Source organism: Hyperoodon ampullatus (genome assembly GCF_949752795.1).
Source record: "Hyperoodon ampullatus genome assembly, chromosome: 6".
NCBI classification, from domain to species: domain Eukaryota; kingdom Metazoa; phylum Chordata; class Mammalia; order Artiodactyla; family Ziphiidae; genus Hyperoodon; species Hyperoodon ampullatus.
In genome coordinates, this window is record NC_136919.1 from 2,287,446 (window position 1) to 2,307,952 (window position 20,507).

The 20,507-nt window shown below is 60.0% G+C and overlaps 1 protein-coding gene across 1 annotated transcript in view; it reads left to right on the forward strand.

Moving 5' to 3' along the window:
- ADAMTS13 (ADAM metallopeptidase with thrombospondin type 1 motif 13) overlaps window positions 1–20,489 on the forward strand; it is a gene marked incomplete at both ends in the record, with an annotated part of 31,527 nt that extends 11,038 nt beyond the window's left edge. Inside the window, 23 exons of the mRNA XM_079705875.1 lie at window positions 105–256; window positions 369–432; window positions 2,832–2,958; window positions 3,459–3,607; window positions 3,958–4,078; window positions 4,574–4,654; window positions 5,626–5,807; window positions 8,051–8,186; window positions 8,266–8,395; window positions 8,775–8,957; window positions 9,838–10,018; window positions 10,648–10,768; window positions 11,682–11,811; window positions 11,927–12,106; window positions 12,952–13,134; window positions 15,156–15,360; window positions 16,140–16,452; window positions 16,972–17,118; window positions 17,453–17,629; window positions 18,712–18,896; window positions 19,509–19,658; window positions 20,078–20,139; window positions 20,282–20,489. Of these exons, the coding sequence (XP_079562001.1) occupies window positions 105–256; window positions 369–432; window positions 2,832–2,958; window positions 3,459–3,607; window positions 3,958–4,078; window positions 4,574–4,654; window positions 5,626–5,807; window positions 8,051–8,186; window positions 8,266–8,395; window positions 8,775–8,957; window positions 9,838–10,018; window positions 10,648–10,768; window positions 11,682–11,811; window positions 11,927–12,106; window positions 12,952–13,134; window positions 15,156–15,360; window positions 16,140–16,452; window positions 16,972–17,118; window positions 17,453–17,629; window positions 18,712–18,896; window positions 19,509–19,658; window positions 20,078–20,139; window positions 20,282–20,489 (3,567 nt within the window). The remainder of the gene's footprint in view (window positions 1–104; window positions 257–368; window positions 433–2,831; window positions 2,959–3,458; window positions 3,608–3,957; window positions 4,079–4,573; window positions 4,655–5,625; window positions 5,808–8,050; window positions 8,187–8,265; window positions 8,396–8,774; window positions 8,958–9,837; window positions 10,019–10,647; window positions 10,769–11,681; window positions 11,812–11,926; window positions 12,107–12,951; window positions 13,135–15,155; window positions 15,361–16,139; window positions 16,453–16,971; window positions 17,119–17,452; window positions 17,630–18,711; window positions 18,897–19,508; window positions 19,659–20,077; window positions 20,140–20,281) is intronic.
- Window positions 20,490–20,507: the final 18 nt, after the last annotated feature.

Genomic DNA, 20,507 nt, shown 5'->3' on the forward strand with positions numbered 1-20,507 from the left:
TGCCCTGGGTGTGGGGTCCTGTGGGTGTGGGATGCCCTGGGTGTGGGCACCTGTGAGTGTGGGATGCCCTGGGTGTAGAACGTGGTTCCATCCTTCTCTTGCAGTGGTGCTCCAAGGGGCACTGCCGCTCCCTGGCAGAGCTGACCCCTGTGGGGGCGGTGCATGGGCACTGGTCTAGCTGGGGTCCGGCCAGTCCTTGCTCCCGCTCCTGCGGAGGAGGTGTGGTCACCAGGAGACGGCAGTGCAACAACCCCAGGTGCCGCATGGAGGGCACTGTTTTGTGGGTCAGGGAGGTGGCTGCTCCACATGCCCTGGTGGGGGGCTGGGGGTCACCTCACCTCTCACCCATGTCTCGTGGGCATTTTCAGACCTGCCTTTGGGGGGCATGCGTGCGTAGGTGCTGACCTCCAGGCCAAGATGTGCAACAGCCAGGTAGGCCTGCTTCCCCGGGCAGGGTGAGGGGGTGCTGTTGGCAGCACTGGGTCCGGAGGAGCCCAAGGGCCAGGGCGGCTGTAATTCGTGGTTCACATGGGGCGTTGTGAGAGTGAAGGTGGTACTATTAATACCTGCTTTGGGACCACTGTGCATTCACCCTGAAGTGTCCCCCTCCCTCCCTGGATGCCACTGCCCTGCAGGGCTGCCCGTTTCTGCACTGAGGACAATGCTCCTCCCCGGCAGCCAAGTCCACTACCACGAGAGCATGGGCGATTCTTTTAGTTATAAGTTCAGGTGAATTTCACCTAGCATAAAATCAACCATTTGAAATTGTGTAGTTTAGTAGCATGTAGTACATTCACAATATCATGCAACCACCACCTCCATCTAGTTCCAAACCATTTCCATCACCCCAAAGTAAAACCCCAGCCCATTAAGCAGTCACTCCCATACCCCCTCTCCCCAGCCCCTGCCAACCACCAGTCTACTTTCTATCTCTGTGGATTTACCTGCGCTGGACATTTCACATAATTGGAATCATACAATATGTGACTTTTTGCGTCTGGCTTCTTTCACTCACCGTGTTGTTTTCAAGGTTCAGCCGTGTACCGCGTATCAGAACTTCACTCCTTTTTCTTTTCTTTTTTTTTATGGTTTATTCTTCTTTTTTATTTATTTTTTATAAATTTATTTATTTTTGGTTGCGTTGGGTCTTTGTTGCTACGCGCGGGCTTTCTCTAGTTGCGGCGAGCGGGGGCTACTCTTCGCCACGGTGCATGGGCTTCTCATTGCGGTGGCTTCTCTTGTTGCAGAGCACGGGCTCTAGGCACGCGGGCTTCAGTAGTTGTGGCACGTGGGCTTCAGTAGTTGTGGCTCGAAGGCTCTAGAGCACAGACTCAGTAGTCATGGCGCACGGGCTTAGTTGCTCCACGGCATGTGGGATCTTCCCGGACCAGGGCTCGAACCCGTGTCCCCTGCATTGGCAGGCGGATTCTTAACCACTGCACCACCAGGGAAGTCCCTATTCTTTTCTTCTTATATTTTCTTATTTTTTTGTTGGGGTATGGTTGCTTTGCAATGTTGTGTTAGTTTCTGCTGTACAACAAAGTGAATCAACTATACGTGTACATACATCCCCTCCCTCTTGGACCTCCCTCCCACCCAGAACTTCACTCCTTTTTATGGCTGAATAGTATTCCACTGCATGGATGGACCACATTTCGCTCATCTGTTCATCCATTGTCCATTTGTCCGTACATTGGGGCTGTTTCCATCTTTGGTTGTTGGGAATAGTGCTGCTATGAATATGTGTGTACGTGGACTTCTTTGAGTGCCAGCTCTTCACTCTTTCGGGTGTACGCCTCAAAACGGAATTGGCAGATCCCGTGGTAATTCTACGTTCAAGTCCTTGAGGAACCTCTGAGCCATTTCCCACAGCAGCTGAACCATTTGGCCTCCCCACCAGCAAAGTGCGAGGGTTCCCATTTCTCCACATCCTCTCCAGCACTTACCTGTGTTTCCCACACGGCCGTCAGAGTGGGTGTGAAGGGGTGGAGTGACTCCTCTGGCCTTGACTTAAGATCTGCACGTGGTGAGACCCTCCCTCCCTCCCCCCAGCCCCCGCCTTCTCCAGGCAGACTCCGAGGCCTCCCCAGACCAGGAGAAAGGAGTCCTTGCCCGGTGGTGGGGGAGGGCCAGGCCTGCAAGGAGGGCAGCCGTGGTCCCCGCACCTGCTCGGCAGGGCCACTCGGATTCTTTTCCTCTGACTCCAGTGCAAAAAAGGCCAGGACGGGGCTTCCCTGGTGGCGCGGTGGTTGGGAGTCCGCCTGCCGATGCAGGGGACACGGGTTCGTGCCCCGGTCCGGGAGGATCCCACGTGCCGCGGAGCGGCTGGGCCCGTGAGCCATAGCCGCTGGGCCTGCGCGTCCGGAGCCTGTGCTCCGCAACGGGAGAGGCCACAGCAGTGGGAGGCCCGCGTACCGCAAAAAAAAAAAAAGGCCAGGATGCCCGCCCGCGGAGGTTCTTGTGCGGAAGCCCTTTTCTCTTGACTCCTGTGACTTTTCCAATTACCTGCCTCTGGAGGTGCAGACATAGCGCAAACACATACTCAGCCCCGTTTTCTGAAGTTGGGGCCTCCCACCCGCAGTGCTGTTTGCCTGGCTTTCCTTTGCGTTGCTGGGTGGTAGGCCCCCATCAGCGGAGGAAGGCTTGACATCCCCACTTTACAGAGCAGGGAACTGAGGTGCAGCCAGGAGCTGGGCTCCAACCCACGTCTTGGCCCTCGCACTGCCGGGGGCCTTGCTGTCTCCCGGGGCGAGGGTTCCCTGCCTGACACCCCTGCCCCGGGCCCTGGGCCCTGGCCCCTCCCGTGCCCGTCCTCTGCCTCCTTCCACCAGGCCTGCGAGAAGACCCAGCTGGAGTTCATGTCGGAGCAGTGCGCACAGACCAACGGGGAGCCCCTGCGCCTCTCCCTGGGCAGCACCTCCTTCTACCGCTGGGGCACGGCTGAGCAGTACAGTCGAGGTGGGTCCCGGGGGGTGCCGGGGCGAGCCAGGCCTGAGACCCCGGGGCAGGGAGAGTCGTTGGGGGAGACCCACCATCTCTCTGATGATGTTGAGGACAGGCTTCGGCCCTGCATCAGACACATGATGCCTCCTACCCTGGCTAGCAGGTCAGACCATGACTTCTCATCTCTGAGTCTCAGTTTCCCCATGTGCAAAATGGAGATAAGAGGCGTAGCTCGCTGCCAGCATTGCTGGCAGGAGTCAGTGCGATGACACAGGGGAAGCACCGGGCGTGCTCCCTGGCTCGTAATTCTGTAACATTTATTACATCGTGATGTGATTACTGCCTCAGGAGGCAGGACAGGTGGGAAATAGAAACCTTGCCCCAAATGCAAAGAGTGAAGCGGGATGACGCTTGGGGTCGGTGAGGGCCCACTTGGATCATGTTTCACAGGGTCACTGCCCTCCCTGCTCCCTGCCACCCTCCCATCTGGGTTTCTTGTCCTTCTGCTTTCCCAGGGGACGCTCTGTGTAGATATCTGTGCCGGGCTGTTGGGGAGAGCTTCATTGTGAGGCGTGGGGACAGTTTCCTGGATGGGACACGGTGTGTGCCAGGCAGCCCTCAGGAGGATGGGACCCTGAGCCTGTGCGTGTCGGGCAGCTGCAAGGTAGGCGTGCCCGGGCAGTGGAGGTGCCCTCCATCCACTGTGGCCCCGAGGCCTCTCCCTTCAGAAACCGAGATGCTAAGGGGCCTTCGAGGGGTCAGGTCTGGGGGGTGCTGCCCCCATGAAGCTGCAGTAGAGTCTGCCCTGGGTGATGCTGGGATACAGGACCGAGCTTGGAGTCAAGAGCCTTGCTGTGACCCTGGACAAGTCATTTCAGCTTGCCTCCTGCACAGATGTCAGAAGCCGCAGAAATGCCCCATTTGGTTGTGTGAACCTCCGAGCTGTGGGTGTCAGTGGGCCAGCACCGTCCCATGATGTCACCCGGGTCTCACCTGCCACTCTCCTTTGCTCAGACGTTTGGCTGTGACGGCAGGATGGCCTCCGGGCAGGTGCGAGATGTGTGCCAGGTGTGTGGCGGGGACAACAGCACGTGCCGTCCGCAGAACGGCTCTTTCACGGCCGGAAGAGCCAGAGGTAGGGGCCTCCCTGGGGGTGAAGGGCCGGGTTCCCCCCAGCCTCCAAGAAATCCCACAGCCCAGAGCCTGGGTGCCGGCTGCCTAGGTGGCAGGGCCCGCACTCTGGCTCAGCCCTGGGCCCTCTTAGCGGCCTCAGCCTCCACGTTCCTCTCTGCCAGCCTCCCCATGAGGCTCAGATTTTGGTGATGAGGCCGCTGCTGGGCTTGTGGCGCCTCAATAACGGTTGCTCAGTGCACCTGTGGTGCAGAAAAAATACGGACATTGGGAAATCTGTGGTGGGCGGTCCTCTCCTCTCCTGCTCAAGGACTCTTAGCAGGAGGGACCTTACGCTTGGAAAACCCTTGACTTTGATTTATTTATAGAACAGGTCAGGTCTTTTGCAGAGTCAGTGGAGGAGTTGAGGCCCACCTCCCTCTGGCGCTGAAATCTCCCTTTGACTGTGACCTAAGTGACCTGAGACCACCCATTCCCCCCCCACCCCGCTTCCTCCTAGAGTATGTCACGTTCCTGACCGTTACCCCCAACCTGACCAGCATATACATCATCAACCGCAGGCCTCTCTTCACGCACCTGGGTGAGTTGGCCAGAGGACGCCCACAGGAGTTAGCCAGACCGTGAAGGTCAAGGGCACGGTCCCAAGGTGCTGTCACTTCTGATGCCAGCTGCAAGTTCGGGTGCTCCCCAAGCTGCCGTCCGTTGGATGATTCGCTGAGAGGACCCCCAGAACTCTTGAGAGCTGTTACGCTCACCGTTACGGCTTATTACAGGGGAAGGATGCAAAGTAAAATCAGCCAGAGGAGGAGACGCCTAGGGCAGCGTCAGGGAGGGCTCCGTGTCCAGCTCAAAAGTGACCACACACACGGTGTACTGCCTGCTCTGCGAGCTCTCCTGAGCTCAGGGTCCAGGTGCTATGGGGCTTCATTATGTAGATGCAATTGGGGGATGGATTGATCGCCCCCTGGACGATCTCAGTCTTCAGGTTGGCTGAGGCTTGGTGACTCAAGGCCACCGCCCTAAGTCATGTGTTTGGTCTTTCTGGTGTGGCCAGCTCCTACCCTAAACAAAGACGCTCCGGATCAGGTCAGACACAGGGTGCAGGTCAGACCTGTCTTTGGGCAAGGCCAACCTCTCTTTACTTAACGCCGCTGTGGGTCTTTATTTCCAGGGGGCGCCCTGGCCTGACCTTTGAATCCGGGGTGGGGTGCTCTCCCTGGGGTCCTTGACCCCTGTAGAGTGGGGTGTGAGTGTACTTAGGGAGCAGGTCCACGGCGCTCACCAGGTTCCAGGAAGAGGTGCAGAGTTGCCACGTGGGGAGCCTCCCGTGGTCAGACACCCTGTTCAGAGCGTGGGATACCAGGAGGACCTGCTCCCCGGGAAGGCTGGGGATCCTGGGGCGGGAGTGGCAGGTGTGGCCGTGGAAGTCATGCCCCGTTGGCCCAGTTGTCACCTTTCCTTAAACAGGACCTGTCTGTGAGGGGGGTGGTGCCGGCTCCCACGGTGGGGTGGGGGTGGTCTCTGTGGTGCTGATGGCTCCTCCCCCAACAGCAGTGAGGATCCGTGGGCGCTATGTCGTGGCCGGGAATGGGAGCATCTCTCCCAGCACCACCTACCCCTCCCTCCTGGAGGATAGCCACGTCCAGTACAAAGTGATCCTGACTGAGGACCGGCTGCCCCGCCTGGAGGAGATCCGCATCCAGGGCCCCACCCAGGACGACATGGAGATCCAGGTGACCGGGGTCCTCCCCCTGGTGTCCGCTGGTCTGTCAGCTCAGACGCACACCTCTTCATCCTCTCAGTGGCCGCTGGGGGGCCTGAGGTCCCTGTGCTCAGAGCCCACGGGAATTCTGGAGTGCTGAGAGCGGGTCAGAGGGAGAGCCCTGTGCAGGGGTCGGGGGCTTCCCGGGACAGGAAGTTTGCTGCCGAGGTCTGAGATGAGCTGACGCTGTAGGCCGAGCAGGGAGGGGAGTGTCTTGAGCAAGCAGTGCGTGCCCAGGAGGGGTGCTTAGGAGGGAGGGAGGAAGGGGACCCTCCAAGCGAGGAGGCTGGAGGGCTAGGCAGACCTGGAGGGGCCTTGCTGGCCGTGTGAGGAGTTCAGGCTTCCTCCTGGGGGTCTGGGGAGCTGCTGGGGGTCTGTGTAGGGCGGAGTTGGGGTCGGGCTACGTCAGACCCGGATGAAGGAGGGTGGGGGGCACGAGACCGTGGGGTAGGCTGGTTGGGCCAGTGCCCAGATTAGAGACCCACCGCGGGGGCATCTAATGCAGGAGGAGCAGAGGCAGCCCGAGAGCTGGAAGCAGGGTGACCCAGGCGTCAAGAGCCCAGGCTAGGGACTCAGCCCAGAGTTCAAATCCTGGCTCTGCAGAAACTTGGACAAAAGACTTAATTTTCTGAGCCTCAGTTTCCCCGTCTGCAAAATGAGACTAAGCAGACCTACGTGACGTGAAGATGCATTTGTTTTTTTTTCAAAACGATGCACAGCAGGCACTTGGCAGACTGTCTGGTGCCCCACACGTGCACACGGAAGGTGGCCAGGCTGACTCGCATCTCAAAGTGCCCAAGGCCTGGGATGCCCCATCCTAACAGCGGCAATGAGACACCCAGAAGTTCTGGGACAAAGGGGCGGGCACTGTGAGGGCCAGAACCGGAACCTGAATATCCCCCTCCCACGCTTCGCTCTCCTCTGGCAGGGATGCTGGGCTCCCCAGATTTTCATCTGCAGAGTGGGGACCAGATGGCAGTCCCACCTCCTGGGGTCACGGGCGGGCAGTGTGGGCGGCAGGCCCTGGCCCAGGGGCAGCTCTGGGTGGATGTTGGTTCTTGCTGTTTCTTTGGGACAGAGGGAATTGGGAGCCTCGGCTGTGCTTGGATGTGTCCTGCACCCCGTAACCTCGTCTGCAAGTGGTGCCGCATGTGCTTTGCTGAGGAAGGTGCTGGAGGGTGGACAGGAAGTAGTGGACGTTGAAATAGCCCTTGACAACCTTTGTGGGGGAGTCCAAGTCTCGATGGCCCCTCACTTTGGTCTAGCAGCCCCACCCTCTGCTCCCATGGCTAGGGAGGCAGCAGGGGCTCCCCCAGAAGTCCAGGCCAGGCCAGAGCGAGCCCCGCAGTGAACAGTTAACCCCTTCCCCACCTCCGCACGTGGCCCAGGTCACCCACGTCCCCGCCCCTGGGAACGTTGTGCCAAGGACTGACTGTCAAGCAGCTCTGTTGTCACCCTTTGTGGGGAGGATAAAAAATACAGATTCCGGGGCCCCTCTCAGGGACACTCAACCAGGACCTGATGGGGGGTGTGCGTGTGCCAAGAACCCGCATGTTAGCAGAGGACTGTGACGGGTGGCCAGATAAGGTGTCGTGGGAGTAGCTGTTGGAACCTTGGGGGCGTCCTCCTGGCCTCTGCCCGCCAGACTGGCCCCTCACAGGACCCAGTGGCCCTCCTGAAGTACGGACAGACCCAGGCTCCCTGCTGGACACTCTTCCTTAACTCTCTGTGTCCTCAGGCTTGAGCCCAAGCTGCCAGACAGCTACAGGGCCCCTGATCCAGCCCCTTCCTGCCCACCCCTGGGCCTCATCTCCTGCTGCAGAAGCCTGAGCTGTGCTGGTCTCACCCCAGGCCGGGGCTGGGCTTCCCTCTGCTGGAACACCCCTTCACCCGCCTCCACGCCTCCCCCCAGGTGCCCACCCTGGTCCACCTCGGCGCCTTCTCCGTGCTCCTATAATCCCCTGTGCGAACCTCTATCCCCGCACCTACCACCAGCCCACCCTCCCCCACCCCACTGTGAGCTTAGGGCAGCGTCCTGGTCACCGGGCCGTCCTTGAAGCGTGGCGTGGGGTCAGCGTCGGTGATGGCTTGCTGAGGGAAGGAGTATAGGGATGGAGGAATGAAACATCGAAGGCTTCCCGGAGGAGGTGGCCGTGACAGTGGCCCTCAGACAGCCCGCTGGACAGGCCCCGGCTCTCCGTGTGTCTCGTGCAGGTGTACAGGCGCTATGGGGAGGAGTACGGCAGCCTCGCCCGCCCAGACATCACCTTCACCTACTTCCAGCCCGAGCGTCGGCCGGCCTGGGCGTGGGCTCCCGTGCGGGGGGCCTGCTCGGTGAGCTGTGGGGCAGGTGAGGCCCGGGGCAGGGCTCGCCTGAAAGCCTGGTTTGCTCCCCGCACGGAGGTGGTCTAGCCCCTCTCCCCCCGCAGGGCTGCGCTGGGTGACCCACAGCTGTCGGGACCAGGCCACGAACGAGTGGGCGGAGGCTGCCCGGTGCGCAGGGAGCCGGCAGCCGGCGGCGTGGTCTGAGTCGTGTGCCCCCATGCCCTGTCCCCCGTCGTGAGTGTGCCTGGGGCTCAGGCGCTCACCACTCCAGGGGGGTGACCGCCCCGCCTGGGAGGCTCAGGGAGGGGCCCACCCCCTGGCAGGAGCACAGGGCTAGGGACAGGGCCGTCCCTGTTGGGGGCAGGGCTGGGGCAGCCGCCCACCGGCACTTTTAGACAGAGGTCCCCAGGCTCAGGTGCAGCTTGGGGACACCTGGAGAGCTGGAGGGCTGGGCTGGCTGTACCTGCGCGGTGTCCGGGTACCTGAAGGGACAGTGGGCCCAGGCCAGGCCCGGGAAGTGACTCACCTAGACAGACCTGCCGGCCTCCCACCCCCGCCCCTGAGCCAGCCTGGGGACCCGGCCAGAGGCCCGATGCTCTCTTCCTCTCCTCAGCTGGGCGGCCGGAGACTTCGGCCCATGCAGTGCCTCCTGTGGAGGGGGCCTGCAGGAGCGCGTGGTGCGCTGCGTGGAGGCCCAGGGCGGCCTCCTGAGGACGGTGCCCCACTCCCGGTGCAGAGCGCTGGCCCAGCAGCCAGCGGCCGTGGAGACCTGCAATTCCCAGCCCTGCCCCCGGAGGTGAGCACGGATCCAGGCAGATCCAGGCAGAGTCTCCCTGGCAGGGCTTATCCCTGTGCTGAGCCCTGCCCCTTCTGAGTGTCCCCTTTTCCTGAGGCCTCTGGCTAGGTCCCACCACCCTGGGTGAGTGCCGACCTTGGAATTACCTCCTATCCCGGAGGCCCTGGACTGGCCATTTCTGCCTCTGAACTTCCAAATCTCTGTTCATGGAGGGCTGCGAGGATCAAGCAAAACCACGGATGTAAAGCAATAAATGTCACTTTGTCACTGCTATTGTCATTTCCACAGTGTCCCAGCTGATAGAGGCTTATCATTCTGATTTGCCACTAACTGCCTGGGTGACCCGGGCAAGTCCCCTCCCTCTCTGGGCCCCAGTTTTGTCCAGTGGGGCGGGAGGTGGCCTAGGTCACTGGTGGTGCACACGTGGCTCTGAGCGTCTTCCCCCACACACCCCGCATCTGTGGCAGACGTAGCAGTCACCACTCTTTCCTCCTGGGGGCCAATCGTGCCTCAGAATCCTTCTCAACACAGCACTCCAAGCAGCCGCCACCTCTCAGGGCTGCCACAGGAGATGCATTTACTGTGCCTGAACTGGTGATCGACTGCATCTGGCACCTGTTTCCCAGCACCTGCTAGGTTGTCTGGTTGGAGGCCCACCTTTGCCTCTGGAAGGAGGAGGCTCAGGGCCGGTGTCACTGCACCCTGGGTGCCGAGTGGAGGGCCAGCAGCCGTTCATCCAGGCTTCAGGGAAAGGCCCCTGGCTTCTGCCTTTTGGCGGGGATCCCCCTTTGGGCTCTTGGATATGGGGGAGCAGGTTCACTGCCTCTCTGCCCCGGGAGCAGAGGCAGGGCCTGATGGCTGTCTTGTGCCGCGTCCTCAGGGAGATGCCAGACGCGTGCCCGTCGGCCTGTGGAACAGACCTGGCCGCGCAGAACACGACGTGTGTGCAGGGGGCAGATGGCGTGGGGGCGCCAGCAACTGCTGGGCCCTGCTCCGCAGACGAGAAGCCGCCTGCCCGTGAGCCCTGTATCGAGGTGGCGTGTCCTCTGGGCTGGGGCCATGTGAGTATCCTGGGCACTGGGGAATGGGGAGCACTGTTTACCACTGGCCTCCTGCCAGAGCTAGAAGACTGCCCTGTGTAGGGCTGCTGTCCTCGGGTGGCCCTGGGCAGAGGACAACCCTAGAAACAGATCTCAGAGCTGCTGGGAAGCCCCTTTCCCGCTGGCAAGCAGGCTGAGGAATCCAGACCCTGATGGAACACTGTCAGTTGTCTGCTACGCAGAGACGCTGCCACGCTCCTGCCTGCGTCCACGGCCTCAGGCTGGGTGGTGTTACTTTCAGACAAGGGTGTCAGCCAGTCCTATCCCCGTGCCCCGCCCCTGGCTGTGGGGACTGCAGGGCCAAGTGTGCCTGCAAATCTGGCTCCAGAGCCCCAGCGCGGTTGTGCCCCACACTGACTACTGATGCTGACGCAGAGGCCAAGGTGGGGCGTGTGGTGAGGCCATCCCCTGGAGGCCAGGGAGCAGGCTTCCCGGGAAAGGAGCAGCGGGCAGGGGAGGCCTTTGGGTTGCTGGTGACCACTTCTGTTCTCTCCTGAAGAGACTGGGGTAGGTGGGAGTGGAGGGCCAGGTGCCCAGAGGTGTGGAGATGGGAAGCCCAGACCCACCAGCTTGCTGCTTGCCCTCTGCAGCCAGATACCCAGTCACCAGGAGAGAAGGCTGCATCCCCAGCGGGCAGTGCCAGGCCAGAGGCTCACGCTGCACACGTGTGGACTCCCTTGGCGGGGCCGTGCTCCGTCTCCTGTGGTCAAGGTGAGGACCCCAACGCCCCTGAGGGTCAGCTAATTCTAAAAAAAGCATTTGAGGTGGCTTACAGAAAATCCAGCTACACAAGAACGTGACATTATAAGCAAGGAGATTGGGGCCAAGTACGGACAGCCACATGAATATGCTCACTGACTGGCTGGAAGGTAGGAAATGATGATAAAACCTGGCCATATTGGCACCCAAGAGCGTATTCTTAAGGTCTAAGATGGGCCCCAAACTTAGCTCTGAGCTTCCTGGAGGCCAACCCAGAGAAACAAAATTAATTTTAAGATACACAGTGTTTTAAACTAAAACCCTGGGAATTCCCGGGCGGTCCAGGGGTTAGGACTCAGCACTTTCACTGCCATGGCCCCGATTCAATCCCTGGTCAGGGAACTAAAATCCCACAAGCTGTGTGTCATACATACATACATACATACATACATAAGCAAGCAAGCAAACTAAAACCCTAATCACTTGCTCAGGTAAACTCCAGCATGTTTAGAATTGAGGCCAGAGATTTCTTTTGTGGATACTTTTGCAGAGAGATGCAAGGACACAGTCCTAATAACATCTTGGTGATAAACACAGTAAGAGATTTTCATATAGCAACTGTTATAACGCCCCTCAATTTATAAGAGCAATTACCACTTTTGAGCACCTACTATGCACCAGACACTGTATAGCTCCCCTTGAAAAATCTTTATAAATAGCTCTCCAAGTCAGGCACCATTAGATGAAAAACCTGAGGCTCAGAGAGGTTAAGTCACTTGTCCAAGGTCACACAGCTGCTAAGTGGCAGAGCTGAGACTCAGATGTACGTGGGCCTCGTCTGCTAGAGCTCTTCAGAGAGTGGGGCACCCATGGTCCTTGCTGAGCCCCCCTCTTGGGGCGCGGGGTCCCTCCTTCCTCCCAGCAGGCCTGATGGAGCTGCGTTTCGTGTGCATGGACTCTGCCCTCAGGACACCCGTCCGGGAAGAGCTGTGTGACCTGGCAAGCAAGCCTGGGAGCCGGCAGGAGGTCTGCCAGGCTGCCCCGTGCCCGGCTTGGTGAGTCCGGGGGAGGGAGACTATGCAGAGGGGCAGCAGTCTGGGTCCCCCAGGGAGGAAGGAGTCTTACCCTGGCTGTGGCTTCCTACGGAGCACTGGCCTTTCCTTCCTGCAGGTGGGAGACCCGAGCCTTGGCACCGTGCCCCGTGACCTGTGGAGGGGGGCAGGTGCCGCTGGCTGTTCGCTGTGTGAGGATGGACCAAGGCCGCTTTGTCTCCCTGCCTCATTCCAAGTGCTGGCCGATGCCCCGGCCCAGGCCCCTCCAGGACTGCAGCCCGGAGCCCTGCCCTGCCAGGTGGGCCCCTTCCCAAGGAGACAGGTGGTCCTAGGCGGGCGGCATTCTTGGAGGTGGCGTCATCACCTCCCGTTAAGCTCGTGACCCTTGGCGTCCTCACCTGCAGGAGTGGATCGTATTGGTGCCCGGAAGACTGGGGGGCTTTTAAAGTGTGTGACGTGCATCACACAGGATCTGGGACGCTGAGGGCGCACGTGGTTGATGGGCCATTTTTTCATCACTTGCTGTTTACTGAGCACCTACTAAGTATGTCCAGGTGCTGTTCTGGCACAAGGGGACACAGCAGTGAACAAGACAGACCGGCATCCCTGCCCTCCTGGAGTAGACGCTGGGGGCAAGGGAGAGACAGATGATAAATAAGATTGATGGGGGAGACGTATAGTTCACGCTGGATGGTGTTGGTGCGACGTGGCAAACACAGTGGGAAGGAAGGTTGGGAGTGCCGGCAGGGGTGGGGTCCAGGTGACGGCGGGGCTAGGACTCCCACTGGAGACAGAGATCTCGGCAGGGCCCCTTGGGTGCCCTGCCCCTCCCCCCACTGCTTTTTGGACACGTCCACCCTCAGCTTCCCCTTCTTTCTTTAAAAAAAATTATTTATTTATTTATTTATTTTTGGCTGCGTTGGGTCTGCGTGGCTGCGCGCGGGCTTTCTCTAGCTGCGACGTCAGCTTCCCCTTCTGTAAAATGGGGTCTTCTGAATATTCTCTGTCCACCGTGCTGAGCCTCTCAGTGGAGACGTAAAAGTGACCCCCGGAGAGAGAACCTTTCCAGGCCCTTTCCAGTCTGGGGAAGTGAGGGGAAGCTCCCCACTCCTCGGGGTCCCCCCTGACTCCGGTTTGCTCCAGGTGGCGGTACCAGCTGGCAGCCTGCAGCGTGACCTGTGGGGGCGGAGTCGCGCAGAGGATCCTGTACTGCGCCCGGGCCCACGGGGAGGACAAGGCCGAGGAGATCCTGCCGGACACCCAGTGCCAGGGGCTGCCTCGCCCAGAGCAGCAGCAGGCCTGCAGCCCGGAGCCCTGCCCGCCCAGGTCAGCAGCCCCAGGGTGTGCAGTAGGCAGCCTGAACTCCTGGCCGGTGCCGACGCCGGGCCAGACCCTTGGGGGTTAAAGGGCAGCTCGGGGGCACAGGAAACAGGACCACCCGACAGGCTGCACTGGGTGTCAGAGGAGACACTCTAGCAAACTCAGGCAGTGCTGTCGGTTCTAATGGGGGTGACGGGGTGGGGAGGGCAGGGGCGCTTCCCAGTGGAAGAGGCAGCATCTGAGTGGAGCCTGAGGGTGGTCCAGCTGGGGCACAGCATCGCCAAAGCTGCGGGGACAGACAGCTCACACCAGTAGGGTCCGGAGACAGGCTGGAGCCCGAGAGGGCAGGGCAAATATTCACCTGCCTTGTTCACAGTTCTCCCGTGGTTTCTTCTTTGTAATTTTGCATTTTAAATAATGCCGTGCTCTTCTGTATCGTACAGAAACATCCAGAAAAGAAAGTAACAGTCACCCCTGTCCCACCACCAGATTTAATAGATGCTAGCATATCTCCATGTTTCCTTCATATGTATCCTTGGTTTTAAAGAAATACACCACTACAGATAAGACTTTATTTACATTAAAACCTTTAACTCATCTGTGATTTATCTGGGGTCAGTCACAAAGTCGGGGAGCAAACTCTTATTTTTCCAAATCACTGACTAGCAACAGCATTTGCTGCATCCCCCCAGGTGCCCCCTTTATCACATCTTAAATTCTCGTGTGGGTTGGATCTGTGTCAAGGCTTCTACCAGGCTCTGTTGTTCTATTTCCCCCACCCATTCCCACCCCCAAGTCAAATGGTTTTCATCGCTGTAGCTTTATGGTCCACTTACCATCCATACCTGTGTCGCTTGATTTCCTTGCCTATGCTTAAATGTGCACCCCGTTTATTTTCCCACATCATATTTGAAATGGTCTGGGATTTTTTAAAATGGGAATTTCACACGCACAGGAGCTCTGGTTACCCCTGGCATGTCACTGTGGCCACCCTGGCCTCCTTGATGTTCTGGAACATTCCAGGGAGTGCTTCTGACTCAGGGCATTTGCACCTCCTTTCCCGCTGCCTGAATGTGTCTGCTCTGGATATCCCTTGCCAGGCTCTGCTCAGAGTGCCATAACAGAGAGGTGGGGAGTCCTTCCTGTGACTTGGGTTTTTTTGGGGTTTTTTTTTTGGCTGCGCCCCACGGCATGTGAGATCTTAGTTCCCCAACCAGGGCTCGAACCCGTATCCCCTACATTGGAAGTGTGCGGTCTTAACCACTGGACCGCCAGGGAAGTCCCCCCTGTGACATTCTGATTGTCACAACTGGGGGTGGCAGGGGTGGGGAGCGCTGCCGCTGGCATCTAGTCGGTGGAGGCCAGGGGTACTGCTAAATGTCCTACACTGTGCAGATGGCCCCCACGAGAAAGACCCATACGGCCCCAAATGTCACGAGGCAGAGACCCATATATGCTCCACGGTGGGCGGGGGCGGGGGGGCGACGTGGTCTGGTTCACGGCTGTATCTCGGCGTGTAGAACAGCACCAGGCCCACAGAGGCATGTTTCTGAGAGGGGGCATCACGGGGCCGGGAGGGCAGCATGGCGCGGGGACCAGGACTCCAGGCTCCAGTGCGGCCTGCCTGGCTTCTGTCCCGGCTCTGAAAACTGTCGGTTGTTATCATTTGTTGAAACATGGTAAGTTAACATGGGCAGGACTGACTGATGTGGAGATCTGTTCTCCTTCATCCTGGGCCACTGCTCCCCCGTCCCTGCTACTTGGACTAGCAAGCAGCTGGGTGTCCACGGGTGTCCTGTGATACAGGGGAAGAAAGGGGGCACCTTGTTAAGGGAAAAGAGCTCTCTTTCCCACAGAGCCTTTCCCTTGCCACTCAGCCCTGTGACCAGCCAGGAGGGGTTCAGGGGCTGTACTGCTGGATCCCAGTGGCCTTGGAACCTGTCCTGGCTGGCCATCCATGGAGTCCACCGGGGCAGTGCCATCTTCAGGGAAACCTAGCCTCTCTCTGGGGTCTTCTCTTCCTGCAGGTGGAAGGTCATGTCCCTTGGCCCATGTTCAGCCAGCTGTGGTCTCGGCACTGCCACGCGCTTGGTGGCCTGTGTGCAGCTGGACCAAGGCCAGGACACAGAGGTGGACGGGGCGGCCTGTGTAGGTCTGGTGCGGCCGCAGGCCAGCATCCCCTGCGTCATCGCCGACTGCACCTACCGGTGGCACGTCAGCGCCTGGATGCAGGTAAGTGCTGCAGCTGGGGCTGGTGAGTGCACGGGCCGAGGATCCTCACGCATGGGGACCTTTGGGGGCTTTGATTCATTGTGATCCCCTGAAAGCAGGGGGAGAGCTGGGTCTCTTGGGGAGAGGGCAGCCGGGGCACCTAGGGATGGAAGACATAGCAAGGCCTAGAGACGTGGGGGACAGGTAAGCCTTAAGAGGCCCTGAGGTCTGGAGACTCCAGAAGATGAAGGGCTGATAACTACCCACAGATGAGCAAATGCCGCCCCGTGCCCAGTACCTCGCAAGGCGCTGGAGAGACAAAGGCAAACAGGGCCAGGTCCCCTGCAGAGGGGCTCGCTCGCGGTGCGGAGGGAGAAGAGGCAAAGCAGACAGCCACCGCTGCCTGAGTCCGGAGGACCCTGGGCATCTGGGTCGGGGGAGCTGATCACTTGGATGGGGCAGTGCGGGGTGGGAGGAGGGGGGACACCGGGCTGCGCTAAGTGACGGAGGGCGGAAGGACGAAGCCACACTGCCTGCTCCCCGCTCTGGGGGCTGCAGGGCAGAGAGGCCTCGAGGGCGACAGGGAGAGACCTGGGCTTGAACCCCTGCCCCTCCTGCCTATGTGATCCTTGCAAGGTGACTTCTCTGAGCCTCAGTCTCCTCAGCTGGAGCATGGACACCCATGCCCGCCTCCCGTGTTGTGCAAAGATTATATCAGATCCCGCCTGGCCTGTGGTCACCGCTGTCCTTGTCACCCTCCAGCAGGGTCAGTCCCAACTCCTTCCTCTCTTTCCTGGCAGTGCTCCGTCTCGTGTGGGGATGGCATCCAGCGCCGGCACGACGCCTGCCTTGGACCCCAGGCCCGGGTGCCTGTGCCAGCCGACTTCTGCCAGCATTTGCCCAAGCCGGTGACGGTGCGGGGCTGCTGGGCTGGGCCCTGTGCAGGGCAGGGGACACCCAGCCCAGTGCCCCACGAGGAATCCACTGCTCCTGGCCAGACCACAGCTGCCACTGCTTCCCCGGAGTGGCCCCAGCCCCAGGCCCGCCTCCTCTCCCCAGCTCCCCGGCCGCAAGGACTCCCGCCCGGGCCCCAGGAAAGCCCAGCAGAGTCCAGTTATGTTCCTTCCTCCTTTCTGTCTGGGCGGCTGACTGGCTGCAAGAGGGGTGGGCAAAGGCATGTTCACCTGGGAGGGCCAGGCCGTGCTCCTTGTGGGGACCTCCTGGGGGTGGTCCTGTGGCTGCAGCGCCCGGGGCGCTGGGATGAGTGCGGTCGGGCTGAAGGGATGGGCTTGGAGGCCGGGTTCAGGGGGGCCCTCTTCCTCACTGGTAAAGTGCAAGCTCACTTTTATTATCATCAAGGGAAAGTAACCTGAAGGTTTCACAGAGTCAGAATCCCTGCCTGTGTGACCCACTGTACACACTGCCTCCCTCTTGCTGGCACATCAGTGGTGGCTGTCTGCCTTGGGTGGCGATGCTCTGGCCCATGCAGCCCCCTCCTTGCCTGAGAAAGCTTCCGGCGGGGCCTAGGAGGACACCAGCCGCCCCAGCTCCCGTCTCCTTCCCCAGCACGGAAAGCCCCCGGCCCTGCCCTGCTGGGGATACCCCACCTGGAAGCTCCTGCCCCCTTTCCAGGCGCCTGTGGCCGGCAGCACCTTGAGCCCACAGGAACCATTGACATGCGAGGCCCAGCGCGGGCGGACTGTGCAGTGGCCATCGGGCGGCCCCTGGGTGAGGTGGTGACCCTCCGAGTCCTCGACAGTTCCCTCAACTGCAGTGCTGGTATGTCTAGGGCCACGTGAGCACCTGTTGCCAGTGACAGGATCTGTTAGGTGCCAGTGAGTGTGACTCCAGGGTGCCCCATTCCTGAGGGGATTCTCCAGGTGCATCCCCATATGTAACCATCGCAGCCAGCTCATAACTGGGGTGTGGTTGTCCCCATTTCACAGATGAGGAAACTGAGGCTAGGAGAGATTATCACACGTCCAGTTCCTTAGAGTCGCATAGCCAGTAAGTGGGAGAGTCAGGACCTGAACTCAGCTCAGTCTATCCCAGGCCACTGGGCTGCCAACCTGGACTCGGGGTGCTGGGTCCTCACCTCACTGCAACTTCCCAGGGGAGATGCTGCTGCTTTGGGGCAGGCTCACGTGGAGGAAGATGTGCAGGAAGCTGCCCGGCATGACTTTCATCTCCAAAGCCAACACGCTGGTGGTGAGGCAGCGTCTTGTGCAGCTGCGAGGCGGAGTGCTGCTTCGGTATTCGAGCCAGCCTGCCCCGGGAGCCTTCCACCGAGGTATGGCGAGGACATGGAGCCCCCCCGCCTCCCCAGAGGCTGGCTGGCTGGGTGCTGCTGCCAACGGGACCAGTCCCGACGGGCCAGCGGGCAAGGCAGACAGGGAGCTGAGCTGACTGAGAATGAAAAGCAGCGCCTTCCCGGACACCCCCCGACACCCCCATCCCTGTGTGTGCGGTCAGGACGAGGTCCCAGGAGGTGCATGGTGTTCCTTCCTCTCTGGGGCCCTGCGCGAGATGGGCGGACATCCTCACTCCCTCCCTCAGGCCATCGCGGGCCCCACACCCCGGCCCCGGCACTCAGGTCCTTTAGGATCCTTTAAGGTCCTTCTGCGAGCCTCTTTCCCCAGTCCTGTTGAGTGCACTGTCCTCCTGGCTCATCCTCCGCTCAGCAGGGCGTGGGTGCACGTGCACACCTCATGCGGAGGATAGCGTCCCCGAGAGCCCTGCTAGCCCGTGGCCCCATCCGTATCCACGGAGAGCCGTCAAGGTTGCTTAAGGGGGCTTGCCCTCTTCCACAGCCCAAGCTTGCTGAAGGTGGCTTCCCCAGGGGTCCCCCCCAGTCCGCAGGTGACAAGTGCGACCCTGGGGGGCTTCTTCCTCTGCCCTCAGTGCGCAGCGCACAGGCACCAGCTCCTACCTGGTCATCACTCCTCACTTGCCAGCCTCCCCACAGGCAGGCACCTGCTTTGAGGGAGGCCCAGAGGCGCAGGCAGGAGGGGCTGCCCCGGTTGGGGCGGGTGCAGCCTGAAGCACTTTTGCACGTGTGACTTTGCTGATTCCTCTTAAAGACTGCCCTGCCCAGGGTGTGCTGTTGTTCCCTTCGCTTTACGGACGAAGGAACTGAAGCGCGGAGCGTTTAAAGCCTTCACCTAGGGTCACACAGCCGGGAAGTGGTAGAGATGGGGCTCAGTGGAGACTTCTGCCTGGGAGCCCCGATCTTGACTGCAGTACCACACTGATCCCCCACTGCTCCCCGGCTGCCCTGCTGCCCTGGCCTCTGGCAAGAGTGGTCACTCTGGGGGACTCCTATGTTCCGGAGGTGGTCCACACCCAGTCCGTACGCCTGCTCTCCCCCTGCAGGATGTGACATGCAGCTCTTTGGACCCCGGGGTGATATCGTGAGTCCATCATTGAGTCCGGATGGGAGGAACATGGGGGGCTGCCGAATCTTCATCAACGTGGCTCCACAGGCCCGGATCGCCATCCATGCCCTGGCCATGGACATGGGCACCAGAACCGAGGAAACTGATTCCAGCTACATCTTGGTGAGGCTACCAGGATGACTTCTGCTCTAATTCTGGACATCCATCTCTGGGGACAGGGACTGGGGGTTGCTGGGCTATAGGACCCACTGAGTTTACTTCTGATCAAAACCCTCAAAATCATTAGTGAGAGAATGGGAGAAAAGTTTCCTCCACTTATTCACCAACAAATGCTTATTGAGTTCCCTACAAGAATGAAATAGAAGAGACCTTTTCTAATGTAGACTGCCAGTTCACCCAGGACCGAAGCATGATTTTAGACCCTGATATAATTTTACCAGAAGAGTGGGCCGAGCCCTCCCCGATGAGGTTTTCATGTGTTCTGGGAGAACTGGCACCTGTAAGGTATCAGCTCCCTGGAGGAGGCAGCCTGGCCTCTGTAATCAAACTAATCTGGGCTCAGCTCTGGCATCCTGGCTGTGTGTCCCTGGGGAAGGAGCACAACTTCTCTGAGCCTCAGTTTCCTAGGTAGAATAATGGTGTCTTCCTGATACGGCTGTTGTGTGAGGATTAAATGTGACCCCGGGTGTATGATACCTTGTATATTAAGGGCTCATGAATGCTAGCTAATTATCATTTGTGGTCGGTCCCTTGGGGCTGCCCCTTTCCTCCCAGATCCGGGATATCCACAGCCTGAGGACAACGACATTTCGTGGGCAACAGACGCTCTACTGGGAGTCAGAGGGCAGCCAGGCAGAGATGGAGTTTAGCCGGGGCTTCCTGGAGGCGCACACCAGCCTTCGGGGCCAGTACTGGACCCTCCAGGCTAGAGCTCATTAGCCTGACGATGCCCCCCGCATCTCCAAGCACATCCCTCAGTTGACCAGCGGGCACAGTGGCATGCCTCCTCCCGGTCCGGGAAGGGAAAAGAAGGAACCTGACATTTATGAGCACCCGTTAGGTGCCTGGCTTTCCAATTCGAATTCCCTCCAATCTTAAGTATCGCCTTTAGGGCTTCCTCCAACGTGCAAAACGTTAGAGGGTGGGAGGGGAGACTCTCCGGAAAAGCAGCTCCCAGCCCCTCGGGTACTAATAAACGGAACGTGAGGTCTGAGTGGCGTTTTCTTTACATAACCTGTCCAAATATGGCTTGAAAACCCACCTCCCCACACGGCAGGGATTCCCTGGCCGCGGTCGGGCTCCAGATCCACACCAGATCTGAGCAACCCCCTGGCCACCCCTAGCGGTCGTCTTCCTACCCAGGGAGGAGAGGCGAGGGAGTTGGGAGTCCCGATGGGGCCCTGAGGCTGGCGCACCTGATAATTCTCATCGAAGCCCCGCCCCTATAGTAGTCTGGGTGGGAATGTTGGACCGCCTGGGAGCCCTGCGGCGCCAGGACCCGCCCCCTATGCTAATAAGCGCGAGCCCTTAGGGCCCTCCTCATCCAGGTCCCTGCGGGCCCCGCCCCCTATGCTAATGAACACGGGCCCGCTCGGGCGCACCTACCCACGGCCCCACCTCTATGCTAATGAGCGCGAGCCTCTGGGGCGCCCCTCGCCCGCCCCCGAGAGCCCCGCCCCCTATGCTAATAAGCGGCCGCCTCTCCCACAAGGCAGCGCGCCGGGACGACGCGGCCGGCTCCGGAGCCCTTTGTGAGGGCTGCGGGAGCGCCGG